This window comes from Fukomys damarensis, unplaced genomic scaffold (assembly GCF_012274545.1).
Source record: "Fukomys damarensis isolate Sample0158 unplaced genomic scaffold, DMR_v1.0_HiC HiC_scaffold_5, whole genome shotgun sequence".
In the NCBI taxonomy this organism is placed as follows: Eukaryota; Metazoa; Chordata; class Mammalia; order Rodentia; family Bathyergidae; genus Fukomys; species Fukomys damarensis.
The window spans coordinates 72,803,612-72,821,394 of record NW_022900917.1 but is presented as its reverse complement, the minus strand read 5'-3'; the positions used below and the strand labels follow the sequence as shown (position 1 = coordinate 72,821,394).

Here is a 17,783-nt window from a genome sequence, read left to right as displayed (position 1 = left end):
GGAAAGCCCTGCACTAGCCACACTGGTCTTTACAACAACCCTGGATGTTTTCTCTGCCCAGTGTTTATAACTTGATTTTCTGCTTCTCTGAGCATAATTTTATCTTTATTGCGCTTTGGTCAGGTGAAAGAAGCGTTCAGCCCTTCAACACCTGTGGAGTAGGCTGGAGTGGCCAGGGAGATCTGAGTATGGAGGCAGCGCCTACACCCAGCAGTCCACTGTGATTTGCTTGGGTTTTGAGGGCTCAGCCCAAGCTTTAGGGCCCCAAGAAACAGCCCCAGCACACTACAGACTGAACATTGGAAAAGTGCTTATCGCTGGTCTACAAACCCTAGCAGAAGTGGTCTCTGTGAATGACTTCATGAAAGTGCAGTAGAATGGTCCAGTTTGAAAGGAATAGGGGTAGATTTCTGTCCAGGGGGGGGGAAATATGAGAATTTTTACTTATCAGCGTGCCCTTGACCACTTCCTGCCTTTGTTTTATCACACAAGATTGCCTCTTTCCTATATATGGTCACTTTCTTGAAAGAGAAAAAAATCCTTTTTTGTTTTGCATAGAGAAGGATGTATTCTGCTAAGCCTAGCTAAGTAACAAAGTTTCACCTAAGCCAGAGAGACATGATAAAATGCCTGTGATTTGATTTAACTCCACCCCAAATTAATGACTAGGTTTTCATTAGCACCATGTTCGGAGTATTTTACAAGAAAAATTAATCTTTCCCTGCACGCCTCTCCCTGTCTCATGCTATTTATCGTCCCGTGTAAAATATGTTTGGCTGCTAATGATTTTTAATGTCCTACAGTATGCTCTTCTCAGAAAGTATTGCTATGACAAGAACTCTCTGGTGAATATTCTCGTCTCACATTTAATCTAAGACAAAAGTGCCCTAAAAATCATTTAACCTACTTACCTCCACCAGGTCCTAAGGTAGCTCCATTAAAGGAAACTAAGAATTTTCTCTGTTAATAGATTTTCTTTGTAAATGGATTTTTGAAAGGTTCATTTTTTTTCTTGTCAAGTTAAGTTTTTGTCTTTAGCAAATGTACTATAAAATGAATTCTCTTGACCTTTTATAATAGCCTCATCTCCAAAAAGGACTATTTGCTGCATAACTAGTTAGTGTTATAAATATTGTTTTTAACAGTGACGTATGTAAATCCTATTTATGGTATACAAAATTGTTCGAGAACCACAGCTTTCTGTTGGAGTCACTGGTGGACTTGGAACAGCCCATCACAGTGTGGCTCACAGGACTGGAGGATTCTGTGCATTGCTCTTCTCTCTCCTTTGCACTCTGACACATCACCTGCCACCGAAAAACTACTCAGGAAGCATTTAGTAAAAAGAACCAGAGGAATCCTTTGCCCAACCCTACCCCTACATTAGAAATTTGAAGCTCCCATGGTAGAGGTTTAGTTTTAAGTTGGATACTGGACGCATGTATAACCCCTTTAAATCCTGGAGTTTAGAGAGTTTAAATCCTTGCCGTTTAGAGAGATCTGAGATTTTAATAATCTGCTTAATAATGCACTTTATATTTCAGTAGGGTCTCAAATAAGAAAGTGATTTGTTTGTACTACTTACTAATAGAGAAGAGGAAGAGAACTAAAAATACTAGTTACAGTATATTGTGGAATATCCCCCAAGGTTTTAAGTCCATTGTTTATTTTTAGTGTTATGTATTTTTGTCCAAATAATTTTTCTCATTTGCATTTCTCTTTCATAAACGCATGGTTGATTTGTGTTGTGCTATCAAAGAATTCAAGATCTCTTTTTTTAACCCAAATTATCAGTCATGTTTATTGTAGAAAATATATGCAAATACAGATTAAAACAAAATTCCACCACTCAGAGACAACCATTTTAACATTTTGTTTTTCATTCTTTTCAGACTTTTTCCAGTGTGTATGTGAATGGTACATATATAAAAATTTGAAACATAATATATATACAAAATTACATATTTAAAGCTAGACGTATGTGTATGTACTTAGATGTGTTTTATTTAGGATATGTTTTGCTCATTTAGTTTGAAAATCACTGCTGCGCTGGAAACGTGGCAGGCCCTGAGCAGTGTTGTTCTGTATGCAGCACTTGTCTGGTCTGCAGGACCTGTTTCATTTTTTACATAGGATGTGTATTTTTAAATCATGATTAGTATTGTTATGTTTTCAGTATCTCCTTTCTTTTACCCTTTATATTGCTCTGCTAAGTAAACCAAATGATCTTGTGCCTCAAAGTGCACAAATACTGACTGACAGGAGACTTGTGCATAGTTAATTAGGGTGGCCAGTGCTAGGCTTCTGGAATACAGAGCTTTCTTTCTGCTCATTTTAATGAAGTCAAAGCCAGAGTTGACGCACCTCTGACAGCATATTTGTCTGATGTATAACAAACCCATTTAATCTACGTGTTCAGAATTTTAAGGTTTATGTAGCTTAGTAATACGTGTGAGGAATGTCTTCATGTTAAATTTATAAAATATAATCATTTTCTACATTATTCATATCTGAATCTGTATTTATGAAGATATATAAGGGCTTTTTATTTTTTTAAGCTTAGACTGCTAAAGGCTGGCAGATGAGTTAAAATACACAGTTAAAAGCATTCAGACCTAAGAATTATGTGAGCAGACAAAGAGAAGTTCAGTTCAGTGACAAGAGTTCTCAGGAAGAGTATTCTTTTAATTAAAATTGATCCTAAGGAGTTATCTGATTTCATTTTTAATGTTTCTGGGAGATAGAGATTTCCTGGCTCCAAAGCAATAGTAATAATTTTCATGCAATTTCATGGATTAAAACAGGAAACTCCATGAATTTTATTTATCCCTGCCTCTTCCCTGCCACCCATCTCATTTTCAGAACTAATATTTCATAATTAGGATTATGGACATACTAATGCCCCCCACTGCCCAGAAAAAACTCTTCCTCCTGGAATCTGTTGCTGGTGCCACCAGTAGAGTAAGGCTGCTTTTCTTGCCTGTCTGGTGTTTAGTCTAATTCCTCAGTTCTAGAAAGCATGAGGACTTAGCCAAATTACTGTGTAGTTCAAGGCTGTGCACTCTGTTTAACTGTAAACATGTAGAAACTTCTAGGTCTCAGCCTGTGCTTGATCCTTCCCCACATAATTAAAATTGTCCAATTAGATAAAAGGAATCCGGCCTGTTGAAGCGGGAAATAGCTCAAGTTGAGAAGGTCACCTGTTTCCTATGTGTCCCAGTGCCTGGTCAAGTGTGCTGTTAGCTGTCAGTTACACCCGAGAGAGCAGGAAGGTGATGTGATGAGAGTGTGAGCATCCACCTCAGAGTCAGGGCTGGACTCCTTCAGGGTCCTCAGCCCCTCAGTCCTGACTTTTGGGTGTTGTTTGGAACGTGTTTTCAAACACAGAACTCATCACAAGTGGAATAGCTTTATAAAAGCACACTGTCCCAGAGACAGCCTTTTACTGTTTACTGACATTAATATGCATGGCTGAGCACACATCATCTAGCCCCAAAGGATCCTGGATGTCTAGAAGAAGCCATCCTGGCCTTAAAGATGTGCTGTACATAGTCATCAGTGAATAACCAGTGGTTCATTTCGCTTCCTCCCTCAGCCCATCACATTGCAGGTGTTTCTTATGAACTGGGTATATTTATTAAATTCTCTTCACCCTTAGAGGGGAGACAGAGTTGTGGCTCTCAGTAACTCATTTTTAGTTCCACTGAAATATTGATTCCCTGGGTATGCATGTTGGAGTTTTTTCAGTCATTCTTTCTTGGTGAAATGTGCCTCATGTCTTCATTTAGCTATGTTTCTGCACTCAACATGAACTGAGATAAAACCTGATGAGTTTTATTGTCCCACTACCTAAAGTTTATCATAATTCTAAAGGTGTTTGTGGTTTATGTTTACAATGGTTTTATCTTTACAGTGATGTTTTCTATGTGCATTGTATATAAAGTGCTAAAATAATGGGCAATAAAGTTTTCAACAAAATTAACTATGTTTTCAAATGTTCTGCCTCTTTTCTCTGTTGCTTTTGCCCTTCCTGATCGAAGTCTAGGAGAGTAAGTCATTGCTTTGTGTGAGAATGTGTTGTCCTTGTTCCGTGTCTGGAGACCTGTGTTCTCATGCTGCAGCTCCACACTGTTCACCCATTTCTTAACTGTCACAGTATGATGGCTGTTTCCAGTCCTGCTGTGGTTAAGCCCCAGTGCAGTGCTAACGTGAAGTCAGGCTTGTTTGCATCTGTGTTGTTGGTTTGGCCCTGTCACTTTCACCACATCATACACTTCTCAGGCCCAGCCTGGGCAGCTTAGCAGGATGTGGGTGTTAGGTCTCTATTACAGAGCACTACAGGTTGAGTTACCCCGCCCCATCTGAAATGCTTGAGACCAAACTGTTTCAAATTTTAGATTTTTCCAGATTGTGGAACATTTGCATAGACTTTACTAGTTGAGTATACCTAAATATTATGTTTGAAGTGCTTCACAAACTTTTTGGGATTAAGCACTTAACTTTCAGATTTTAGATTTTTTTTAACTTGGGATGCTCAAAATAGGTATAAAATAGAAACTTCATAATCATTTTTTGTATCTCACTCAGAACATTCCCCTTTTATTTAATTAGCAGAATCTGTAAGGGAGAAAAGGTGTGGCCTAATGGAAGAGTACTTTCACATTGCATGGACTTCGTTTTGTGTCCACCTTGGCTCTCCATTACTCCTTATGTTTGTCTCTACTGCTAGTGTAAACTGGTTTGATTCAGACAGTGGTCTTCCAGTGCTTCCTGTGTGTTTGAACTCACTTCACAGTAGAGCTAGGTTCTGAACTAGAGGCTGGAGACCTGAACCCCAGGCTCCACATCTACCTCAGACCTGCTTTGGATTATGGCAAATGTTTACCTGTCCAGGTTCCTCTTGTAAAATGAAGGCAGGGACCTAACATGATGTCTTAGACCAGTGGACAAAGGCTCAGTGGTAGCATAGAGTCAAGAATTTGAGAGTTGTCTCCAGTTTACATTTAATCTGTGGCTTCTGTTTCCTAGGATTCCCAGAGCCGGCAAGGAGGGTACAGTATGCATCAGCTCCAGGGCAATAAGGAATATGGCAGTGAAAAGAAGGGGTACCTGCTAAAGAAAAGCGATGGGTGAGTATGAGTCCAGAGCACGACACCATCAGTGTGCTTGCTACTACTGAGCAGGAACTTTTCCCAGCCTGAGATTGGAAACACACTTACCAGTTTTCCAAGACACTGGGTTTCCTCCGATAAGTCTATGATTTAACTGGTCTTTATTTTTAAAAAGCAGTAATTGTTTTGCAGCCCCCAAGTAGCTCTTCTGACTGTAACAAATACTTTAGGAAGGCAAGAGCTGAAAAGCCACCTCTCTGCTTTTATCTTGGCAGTGGGATGTCGACTTTGCCTTTATGCTTACATCGCAGCCAATCTGACTAAAGATTTTCTTCCTTAACTCTGAAAATATTATACTTTTTGTTTCTGCTGCGCCCCAGTCTAAAGTGATCCACTGTCATCTCTCCAGGAGTCTCTGAGCAGCGTCCTTACTGATCCATTCTTCTTCTCCCACTTCTTCCTCTCCACTACCCCCTGCACAGCGCTCAGAGTGCTTTCCTCAGAACTGCATGGCGCGCGGTGTCATTCCCTCACTCACAGTGCTGCGGTGTCCCCACTTGCATGTAGCATGTTGCCTGACCTTCCTCATAGCCTCCCCTTGTGCCATTCGTTCCCCTGGTCCTGCCACACTGGCCTGTTTGAATAGATGGTTCTACTTCATAGTAATGACATCATCAATCCCTTGATTATTCCCTTCACTAACTGTTATCCTTTTAAAGAAGAAAGCTCCTTAATTTCTCACTGCTTGTGGGTATGTGCTTTTGGCTTCTTCTGAAGGGCATATACTTTTTGTTTTAAGTTGTTGAAATCTTTCTGAAATTTCTGGGATCATAGTCTTTTTCTGCTCATCATTCTATTCAAGCACTCAGCAAGTGAGTTTTGAGAATGGTGTATGTCTCACACTCTTTTGCAAGGTAGCAGGGAGCCAGTACTGAACAAAGTCCTTAACCTCACAAAGCTTATATTCTAAAGAAGGAAGCACAGAAAATGAGTAAATATGTGGAAAGTCAGATGGCATTTAGGACTGTGGAAAAGGACCGAAGCAAGCAAGAGAAGCAGGGAGTGTGGGGATGGAGGGGCTCTTGCCATCACACAGGCAGTCAGGGAAGACTTCGCTGAGATGACGCTTGAGCAGAGGCCTAAAGGAAGTTAGTGCAGTACCCAGGAGAAGAGCACATCTGAGGGCCGGGGATTCAGCTCAGTGGTTCTGTGGCCTGCCTTGCAAGTGCAAGGACCCGAGTTCAATCCCTGGTACAAAAAAAAAGAAAAAAGAAAAAAAGAGCACATCTGGGAGCATGCCTCTTCCCGTTGGGGTAGATTCTGAGGAGATCAGCATCACTGCAGTAGAGAGAGCGAACCAGAGGATGGTAGTCGGGGAGTGGCATAATTTGGTTTTGAAAAGTTCTCTCTGGATACCATTCTAAGAAGAACTTGCAGTGTAGGCTTTAAGAGCAGAAGATAGATCTGTTGGGAGGCTGCTGTGGAAACACAGGTGAGGATCAGAGAAGCAGGGTCAAAGGAGCTGCAGCAGTGAAGAGTGGTCACGGTCTGAATAATGAGGGTAGGGCTGACATGGTGTGCTGATCTGGGTGTGAACAAGGAAGAGCGTCCTCATCGCATGGCCCAGCGCCTGGTACGCTAGAACTGGTTACGTCCTTCTGCAAAGTAAAAAACAAGAAATGTCAGCCACCTGTTACCTGCCCATTTCTGTTTACCTGGCAGAAGGGGTTCCCAACAGTGCAGCTGCACTTGCCTCTGTCTCTGCCCTCTACCTGGATCCTCTAAAATACTCTTCCTAGTTGAAACTATTTCTCTTTGGCTTTTTCCATCCCCTGACATCATCAAATCAAATTTTCCGAAGTGTATATCACAGCTGATTTGGCTCCAACTTACTTTCTCACATGATTGTCTTTCCAAGGGCTCGGCTCTGAGGCATTATTTGGGCTCTGGAAGATCTCAGAAGCAAGGTGTCTGAGCCTCAGATTTGGTCACAATGTACCTCTGGAGCCTTGGACCCCAAGTCCTTTCTGTGTACCCTGAGGCACCCTTACCTCCACTCCCCCTAACCTCACCTCTGCTCCTCTCAGCCTGGCTAACTTCTTGATCTTTAAAAAAAAAATCTATTAATTGCAGAAATAATCCACTAATAACACCTCCTCGTAAGATTCATAGATGTAGCTAAGAATTCCTTATTAGTACCACTTCAAATAAAGATCTGTGCCCTTTCCCAGAAAGGAAGACTTCTACCAGTGGGGTGACTGATTGATTTATTTGTTCTCCCACTGTGAGATTTCTGTTGTTTCTCTTTTCCATCTTCACTATCAAAATCAGTTCTATGAATGAACATCTTCTTACATGCCTACTTGTCTCAAATACTTTCCACGTGGGATAGTAAAAGAACCAGAATTTTCTGTTTTGTGCATTTTGGGGAGGGGTCGTAATTTTCTGTTGGAGGTGGGACTTTTGTGATCTTGTTTTGTGTCTCTGTCTGGTTGCATGTCTCAGAGTGAATCAGGCGCCATGTACCATTCTGTTTGATTTGCTCCCTAGGATCCGGAAAGTGTGGCAGAGAAGGAAGTGTGCTGTCAAGAATGGGATCCTGACCATCTCACATGCCACTGTAAGTGTGTCTGGGACTTCCCCAACTGTGTTTTATGTGTTCTGACCTCCTGAGCCAGGAAGTAAATGAGATGATGTAACCAGCACTGAAGTTTAGCCTGGTATCTTAATGTGTGGATATGGTTCAGATCGCTCAGGCTATTCTCTTACAAACTGTTGTATCTTGTCCTATGGTGGCCATGTATTTTACATCTCTACCACGCGTGTTTTTTTCCTTCTGTCAAACTGAATCAGGTTATTTGCCATTATAATCTTACCTTTCAGAGATATTATCGGTGGTTGTTTTCTTAATTATAAAGATGATAGAGAATGTTCTTAAGGTAGGGAGCAATGTAAAAAGGTTCTGTGGTGCTGGTAGTCAGAGTGCACAGCAGAATAAGCAATTTCCGTACAGTTATCTGTATGCTAGACTGAACATTTCTGACAATTTGACTTTATACTTAGACCATGTGTTTTAGTTAAAAATTTGCTGTGTGTACCCAAACTTTCTTTGTCTTCTGCTGGAGAGCTCATCTCTTGGATTCATCTGGCTGTAGCTATCTCAGGAGACATTCTGACAAGTTACATAATGGCATTATCATGTTCTGTCTTTTTTTATCATGTTCTGTCCATTGGCCTTTCTTAAAACTGCTATGAGCTGGGCATGGTGGTACATACCTGAAATCCAGCACTTGGGAGGCTGATGCAGGAGGATAATGTGAATTTAAGGTTAGCCTGGGCCTAGTAGTGATTTCAAGGTGAGCCTGAACTATATAGTAGGATCCTGTTTCAAAAAAAAAAAAAGTGGCTGGGGATTTAGCTCAGTGGTTCTGCCACCCACCTGGCAAGCGCAAGGTCCCAAGTTCGATTCCCAGTACCAAAAACAAAAAAATCTGTGAAAGTGCAGTGTGATGAAAGATCAAATACTTGATGAAGCTTGCTAGTTATATGTCCTGAATTTACTAAAAATAGATACAAAATAAAAATAGGTGTGATGGCTTGCTCGGTCTTGTCATCTCAGCACCCAGGAGGCACCATGAGTTCAAGGCCAGCCAGAACTACATAGGGAGACTGTCTCAAAAGCCAAACAGTAAAACATTTTTCTAAAAAAAGTTCTCTACCCCCCTCCCTGTTTCTTTCCTGCCAAAAGACAGTACTGTAGTTAGGCCAGCTGTTTCCATGCATTCTCTAATTGACAGACCACGTTGGCTGCCTGCACTGTTAGGGTAACTGAGAACGGTCCCTGGCATCTGTCAGAAGTAAGCTGGGCTCTCAGCTTCGCTGTTTCCTATGTGACCTTGAGAAAAATACTTAACTTGAGGTGATCTGAGGATAAAATGCAGTAACGTGCCAGGCGTGAGCACATGGCTGATGGTGTTGCCGCTGCTGTTTAGCCCACAGGAGAGCACTGGCAATGCTGACATCTGTTGACAAGCAGCCCTCTCCCCACCCCTCCACACTCCTCACAAACACAGGTCTCCTCCTGCCCCCGGAACAGCCTTCCTGCTGACTTCTGTTTCCCTTGCACTGAGTCGTGTAGTTCTGTTCTCACTTTCAGTGGCCTTGGGCCAGACTCTGTTGCTGCCAGTTACATACATCACTTGTATTCACATTCCTGCCCCCACAGAACGGTCTCTGTAGCCAGTTTAGCTGACTTTTTTGGACTGCAAACATTGATTACTTAGAATCTGAAAACCAAAGCCAGTAGTATCCTGGGAAAATAAAGGGGTTCAGTGATCTTTGAAGAAGAAAAAGCACCTTTGTTCTCAGAAAACTTGGGGGCCTTTGTTTAAGAGGCCTTCACACTTGCAGATTCCTCAGGACTACAGTCAGATTTGCACATTTTTTGTATGAAAGTCAGGAGAGCCAAATATCCGTTCAGACTGATGGTGTAGGGTCTGTGGGCTTGACCATCTGTGAGAGGTCTGCTCCAAGAGTTATCTCCCCAGCTTACTGTTATAGGGAGAATGCTTCTTCAGGGAACCTGAAAAGATTTACAGCCCATCCCAGATTTCACTCGCAAATCCACTGCTTTTTATTATCTATTCAAAGACTCTTTTGTTTACTATTCAGAATTGTTCCTCAGCACTGTGGGAATCTCTACTTGAGTTTGCTATTGCAATAAGAATATTAATACCAACAGCTAACAGCTTCTACCTATGAACCATCTAATATGTGTGTGTTTGTGTTTGTGTCTGTGTGAGAGAAAGAAAGAACACCCAGGGCCTCCTAAGTGCTAGGGAAACACTGACCACCAAACTACACACCAACTCCACTCCTCACATTTTAAACACAATAAAGATGTTTTTGTCTCAGAATTCCAAGCCTGATAAACCTATGGCAAAACTCGGTGGCCTCCCTCGCAAATGCAAGGACCTGAGTTGGATCCCCAGTACCACACACACACAAAAAAAATCTATAGTGAGCTGGGTGTGGTAGCGCATGCCTATAGTCCCAACACTTGGGAGGCTGAGGCAGGAGGATCACTGTGAGTTCAAGACCAACCTGGGCTACATAGTGAGTTCCAATTCAGTCTCAACTACACAATGAGACCCTGCCTCAAAAAACAAAAAAAATAAAAACAAAAATCTATAGTGATTTTTCAACTGTTTTAAATAGATTTCTGTGCCTTGGAGTTTCACTGGTAGGCCTTGTACTGAACTTCAAGTCTAATGGAATGAATTTCCTGTCTCCTAGTCACTGCTAGGTGTTGGGAGAGGGACAACTCAAGCGCCTCTTTCCTTTCTGCCCTGCTGTCCTAGAACTGGCCCCGGTCTTTCACCTGGCTCCCTTAGCTCTTGTAAAGGCAGATTGGTGTGTGCATTACTGCTCAAATGGGAGCCAGCCACTGTAGCAGCTGTTGTCTTGCTCCCAATGGATTTCTGTGCCTTGGAATTGTTTGCTTTCTCTTTTTGTTTTGTTTTGTTTTTGGTACCAGGGATTGAACTCGGGTCCTTGCACTTGCAAAGCAGGCCACCGAACCACTGAGCTAAATCCCCGGCCTGCTTTCTCTTTTTGATACTGAAAATGTTACAGTACAAAATTAACTTCAAAAGTCCAAGCAGCAATACTATTCAAAAACTCTTACTACCTCCATTTTTTAACCCCGGTGTCACATACTATTCCAACAATACGTTGAGATAACAAGGAGAACTACCACTGACTCAGTGTTAGAGTGCACCCTGCATTTAATCTTCAGAATAGTCCTGCAAGATAGGTGTCACTAGCTTCATTTCTCACAAATCTGGAAGTCCCTCAGAGGTAGGATGCCCGTCTTACTCATCTTTGAATTTCCTGAGACCGCCCCAGTTTACTCTGGGTTTTTGAGACAGGGTCTCGTTATACAATTCAGCTGACCTTGGATTCATGACAGTCCTCCTGTCGCAGCCTCCCAACTGCTGGGATTATTGGCGTGTGCCACCATGCCAGGCCCAAATTTGCCATTACCTTATTCATCACCTGGTATTGTAGTTAGTGCTCATTGAATGCTTTTTTAAAATGAGACTGCATTTTACAGATGAAGCTTAGAGAGTCTAAATGCTATGCCCAGGGCCATGTGGTTCGTCCACAGCTGGACCATCTTTGTACTCTTTCTGCCCACAGTAGGCTTATCTTCAGGTGCTAGGTCATTGAAACTTTTTGTTTTTGTTTTTGTTTTTTTGTACTGGGGATTGAACTCTGGACCTTGTGCTTGCGAGGGAGGCAGCAGAACCACTGAGCTAAATCCCTGGCCCTCATTGAAACCTTTATAAAAGTGTTTGGAATAAAACTACTTGTCTTGTCACTGAATCAGTCATAGGGTTTTAGGGTTGAGAAGGCTGTGAAACCTTCTGGGGGAGGGTGCTGGTCCTGGAGATACTACAAGGGTTCTGCAAATTTATGTTTCAGTTTGAAGAGTGCCTGAATAATATTTTTTTATTCACCCACAACACTCCTATGATTAACACAGTAACTGCCTTTAAATTCACATTCATTTCTCAATCTGCCTTCACATGAGAGTATTTTGATGTCACACACAAGTCCATGAGAGGGTCTGATGCTTTCCCGGAACAATGGACCTCAGCTGGACCGGACCGACTGTCTTTTGGTGATGATGCTTGTGTGCCCCTTTCTGGGGCCTTTGTTTTACACAGGAGATTCAGCGCAGTCGTTTGAGTCCACCGGCTGTTAAATGCACCTCAGCTTCTTGTATTTGCCTGAGTTACTCTCCTCGTGCCCCTCATCTGTAAAATAGCAGTAATAATAGTACCTCTCTTTCAGTGCTGTGAAAATTAAGACAGTTAAGAAAACTGTTAGAGCCTTTACCCCAATAAATGTTTCTAAGGTTAGCAGTTATTAACATTTGAATGAGCCAAGGTGGAATTGCAGCATCCAGAGTCCTAGAGCCAGGCTGCATGGGCTTGATTCCATCTGTGACATTGAATCCATAGTGAAGATTTGCCCATCAAAATAAAATGGAGCCATTAATAATACCAAACTCATAGGTTGTTGTAAAGACTAAATGAGTTCATTGATTATAAGCAATTAAAACAGAAAGTGGGGCAGAATTAGTGTTCAGTAAACATCAGGTACTATTACTACTACAGTTTATCTTCCTAATGTTTTAAACTGTGGTTTATTGGAATTGGAATTCTTTTGTATTAGTAGTGTTCCCTTTACTCCTCATCATACTTTGCAAAGCCAGTTTGAGATATGTATTATCTCATAGAAAATTTGTTTTGGTTGGTTGGTTCATTCGGCTGTTTTTTGAAACAAGGTCTCTCTGTGTAATTCAGGCTGGCCTTGAATACTACATAGCTCAGACTGACCTTGAACTTGTTATTCTCCTGCTTAAGCTGCCCAAATGTTGGGATTACAGACACTTGACACAGTGTCTGGACCCCATAGAAATTTAATTTACACCTGGTAGTTAACAGCAGCTCTGCTACCTCCAGGGCATTTCACTAAAGCAAGGATGTGAAGTCTCTCTCTTTGTCCTTGGGTTCTTTGGATCAGTGAACATCTCCCAAGTAACATTGTTTTTTCAGTCCTATTCAGCGCTCTATAGGGCCCATTCATCTTCAAAAGATGTGCTAAAAGTATATAAGGAAGCACAAGGGACCTTCAAAAGGACTTCTCCCCTCCTTGCTGTGTGTTTTTTACTTGCTTCTGTTATTGGTCTTTGTGATACTCTGAGGCTCTTCTGCGCTCCTCTCTCACTCCACATCTGTATCACCATTGTCACTGGGAAAAGAGTGTTTTTCATCCAGCAAATTAGAAACCAGCACTGTGAATTCTAAGGGGGCAGACTTTATATCCAGTTAGACCTAGGCTGAATCCCCCACAAGCTGTAGACTCTTGGATAAGTTACTTAAGCGTTGGTAGCCTTAGTTTGTTGGTGTTAGCATGGGTGTAATTTGCTCATTAAAATCTTTTCATAGATTCCTTTCTGGGCTGGGTACTACAAACCAGTGCTGAATCAGTACACTCTGCCCTCAGGGAGCTTGTGGTAAATAGAGACTAAGAGCTATCAGTGGAGCAAGCAGGATGCAGTGATGGAAATCAGCAAGCACAGCTCCTGTGTCAGTGTGGTCCAAGGAGGCTTCCCTGAGCATTTCACACTGATGCTGGGCAAGGAGAGGTCCCAGTGGAAGGAAGAGGACAGTGAAGTCTGAGGCAGCATGGCATTTTCAAGGAACGAGAAAAGCCACTGCAGGTAGAATTTAAAGGGGTAAGACCGTCTGTGAAAGCTGGCACTGTCAGTCTTTCCGAGAGCTGAGAGGCAAGCCCGGTGTGCTGGGCATCCCTGTGATCCCAGCCCTCCGTGAGGCTGAGCAGGAAAAGTGCAAGCTCCAGCCGAACCTGGGCAAATCCCAAACTTAGTGAGAGCCTTTCTCAGAATAAACATAAAGGGCTGGGGATGTAGCCAATGTAAAGTGTTCAAGTCCCAGTGCAAAAAAGGTGGGGGGCAAAAATTCTAAGATAAATTTGATCTATGACTTCTTGAGCCAACGTTATTTTAACTATATTTGAAGTGTTCCCTTGCCCGATTGAATAATAATTTCCTGCTTATGTCTCTTCCACCAGCTTGAGGTGGTGCCATTTTTCCTTTGCTGTGTCAGCCAGGTCCTTACTCTGCTGCCCTTGGGATCTGGATCCCTTCCATCTCCTTTTCATGAATCAAGTTCAAGATGCACATGCAGGTCCAAGACACTGGAATTGATCTCCACAGTCGTGTAGATCACCAGAAAAAACAGTTCTTCCAGTACAGATAGTGTTATTTGGACTTATGATATAAGCAGCACTGTTTCCAAATTCAGGGGCACTATGGGCCATCTTGTGGGCTTCTATCACATTTTGAATGCAAACTGGAGACAGTAGTGTTTATCAGATGACTTCCCAAATTCAAAGTCTGCAAAACATAAGCTTACAGTTTATCTGCTTACACCTTACAGGTTGTCTGTTTTTCTAAGTAATACACTCAGCAGAGATTTTTTATTATTTTGAATGCTGGTGATGGTTCATCCTTTTTTCAGTATTTGAACCCAAAGGTTACATACTATCCTCAATATAGAGTGTATTTCATATTAAACCCTTATCAGCTGTGTCTGAATGAGCTATTAAAAGTGATGGGAGAAGCTGCATTTAGCCAAATGAACCTGGAGACTCAGGCCTGATAGCACATTAGATTGATCTGGATGAAGTATTCTGATACTCAGCCAGAGTGGAAAACCCCTGAGCACCTTCTCTTTGTCAGTATTAGAGAGGAAAAAGGAGGGGGATAACCTGGAAACTCGCCACTGAGCAGTGATATTTGTAAAGTTTGTGACCTGGCTTACTCACCTCAGAACTTAGCCAGTTTGAAGCCTGATTCTCATTGCCTTTTTCTTCATTTTTGTTGAGTGCCCTTTTAATGGAGGAAGCAGGAAAATCAGAGCAATGACCATACTAAGCTTCTTCCAGGGCTGGAAACATCCTGAGTCCTGAGACTAACTGGGTTCTGCTCTTTCTCCCTGAGTTCTCTTGCTCCTTCTGCAGCTCTCTGTCTTCACTTCTGACCGAGTTCCATCCCTCAGGCTCACCTCGGCTGCCCCTCACTGCCCACTCACTTCTCTGTAATCTTCATGTTAGACAGGGTCCGGTGTTCTCTTCGATTCTTAGTGACTTAATGAGTAAGTCTCCCGGAGGTGATTGTATTTTAACAAGGAATACTGCCTTCATCTAAAGGAAATTGATAAAAGACTTTTCATATCAGCCAGTGAACATCAGAGGAGATATGTAGCAAGTAGTCATAAAGTGGCCGACATTTATTGAACCCTGACATGGTTTGGATGTGGTTTGTCTGTGTCCCCCACAAGTTTGTGTGTTGGAAGTTTGGTTCCCAGTGGCAATGTTGAGAGGCGGTAACATCTTAAAAAGGTAAGTTCCCATGGGAATTCTGTACCGGGTGTGTTGCGCTTGGAATGGCGTTAAGGTAGTTCTCACAGGACTCCTAGTGAATTCTTTCAAGAGCGATTTGTCAAAGAGCAAGCCTAGCCCCGAGAGCCTCTCTGGCTTCTTGTCTCACCACAGTCTCTCCTCGCACCCACTCCTGCCGGGCTGCCATCTGCCGTGAGGTGACACAGTCGGGAGGCCTTTCCTGGAGCCAGCGCCATGCTGTTTGGACTTTGAGCCTCCAGAGCTCTCAACTAAATAAACCTTTTTTTAATAAGGTTTTTTTAATACCCTTGGGTATTTAATTATAGAAACAAAGCAGACCAATACAAGCACTTCCTGCATGCTAGACAGCTGGCCTGTATTCCCATTTACTCTTTATGACACCCTCATGAAGGAGTACCTCTTACTGCCGTTTAATTGGAAGAAGTATGAAAGTTATATAACCAGTAAGTACTAGAGCCAGGTTTAAGCCCAGGAACTGAATTCCTGCCCTTAGAAGTGGAGCACCAGATACTTGTCCTGTGTTCCCTGAGAAACCGCCTTTGTGTCGGCAAAGATAGCCTTATCTTCCCTCTTCTTGCTAAGAAGACTTGAGCTCAGAGGGACTAAGACACTTGTTCCTAGTTGTGTCATAGATCCCTGAGCCTAGACTCAGATGCAGGTCTGATTGCCCTGTAAGTGTGGGGTTTCCCTCCATTCTTCTGTGTATCTTATAGGATGAATACATTTCTTTTCCAAGTTTAACAAAACATTGCCTTACTCCAGACACTTTGAACAGGAGCCTCAGTTCTTAAAGTGTGGCTCCATTAAACCAGATTTTGTAGCAGTCTCTCATTTGAGCTTCATAGAACAGCCAGCCTTGCAGCCTTGATTTCTGGGTTTCAGCAAATCCTCTGGAATGATGAGGTACAGCAGTGTTAATGCCACCTAAGATTTGAGTACTTGCTCCTGCTTCCACATGGAATGGAGGTTTGAGGAAACTGCTGTAAGGAACTTGCTTAATAAATGAAGAAGAGAAGATGAAATTGAAAAATTTAAATATGAAAGAAGTTACAGATTAAAACCACAAGCCTCACTGCCCATGATGGTTGAGGCTTTTAAACCTTGCCTTGGAGGTCAGCACAGAGATGGGATTATGTGTGCATCTAGTGTGCTCTGATTCTAATGGAATGATGAGTAGAACAAAACCATTAATTTATAGCACACAAATTAAGAAAGGTGCTATTTGGTTATAGTCTATGCGATTGGCTATTAAGGGATAAAAAGACTGAAGGACATGTTCTTACAAATGTGAAGGTATAAGCAAAAGGTTTCACTTGTGGGCAGCTGGAGAATGAAGTGAGCAAGTGTACATAAACCCTTGGCACAAGCTGGCATAGTAAATGCCACACACATCTCCAGGCGGCAGTGCCCTCGCTCTGAAGAATATCATCTCAGCCACTCACTGCCCACTCTGGTGACACGATAAAACGAGGGTACTTGAAAAAAGAAACAGACCTCAGCTGTTTTGTCATCAAGTTACTGTATTTTATACAAATACTGTACATCAGGAGATTTTTGACTTATGAGCTCCTGTAGATAACAAGGCACAGATTAAAATGGATACTCTAGACAGGAAACGTGAATCTTAAACTACTTCCTGTTCTGACTGAAAGTTTACTGGCAATAGCAGCACTCAAACATTTGTGGAAATATCTAAAAGGATGAGTAGCACATTTGTCATATGCTATACCGGTGACACCAGCCCTGCTCCTCCCCAGGCGCCCTGTGAAGCCTCTCTTCCCCCATGTTGTAGCATTATTTAATGCTGCTCCTGGTGTAAACATCATCTCACAAGTAGGCTCGTTATGGCAAAACATTTTCTTAGAAATCTCCCTTCTAAAATATTCCTTATGCGTACACACCTGCCACGGGAAATTAGTCTCATGGTTAAAATAGTGGGGAACATTCAGGCCTCTATGGTCAGCCACAGTCTAGAAAGAAGCACTTTGCTCAGTCAGCTCCAGTACTTCTCTTCTTGGCTATTGGAAGGATCACCAAAGAGGTGGAGGGCTTTAGTTGCAGCCACTAAAGTAGTAGTTTTGGAAGTCAGGATGTGTCAAGAATGGGTGGAACTTCTCAGCCAGCATGTCCGGTGGTCCAGGGCAAAATGAAGGAATTGGCCATTTATGAACAGGAAGAACCAGGAAAGGAAAACCAAGAAAGATATTTGTACTTATTTTGTACATTTTCCGAGTCCCGCCTTAACAGGGAATCCATGTGACAAATGGGAGGAGATTTGTTTGTTTCTCAGCTGTGCCTTGTTTTCTGTAAAACACAGGTGCGTTTACTTCACCTTCCTGACCCTGGGTTTCCTTGCTTATGAAATAGGTTCAGTAATAGTACCTAGCTCACAGAGTTGTTGTAAGAGTTAAATACTGGAAATTATACAAAATAGCTACCAGTTTAGGTGCTCGCTAAAGAAAAACTTCAGTCTTATCCCAGAATAAATCAAAATATCTTGTAAAAGCCAGGAGGTGTCATGCACTGACTATTGGAGAGAAGTTGTCTTGACAGTGGTAGATGTTCAGCATGAACCTCTGTTTCTTGCCAGGGTTTACTAGAGTCATTTGATTGCATGCCAAATACATTTGTCCCTCTAGGGCATAGTAGGTATCT

At 42.3% G+C, this 17,783-nt stretch overlaps 1 protein-coding gene across 1 annotated transcript in view; it reads left to right on the top strand.

Moving 5' to 3' along the window:
* Asap1 (ArfGAP with SH3 domain, ankyrin repeat and PH domain 1) overlaps positions 1-17,783 on the top strand; it is a 301,757-nt gene that overhangs the window by 226,253 nt on the left and 57,721 nt on the right. The window contains exons 11-13 of the mRNA XM_033760856.1: positions 4,041-4,049; positions 5,029-5,129; positions 7,662-7,731. Of these exons, the coding sequence (XP_033616747.1) occupies positions 4,041-4,049; positions 5,029-5,129; positions 7,662-7,731 (180 nt within the window). The remainder of the gene's footprint in view (positions 1-4,040; positions 4,050-5,028; positions 5,130-7,661; positions 7,732-17,783) is intronic.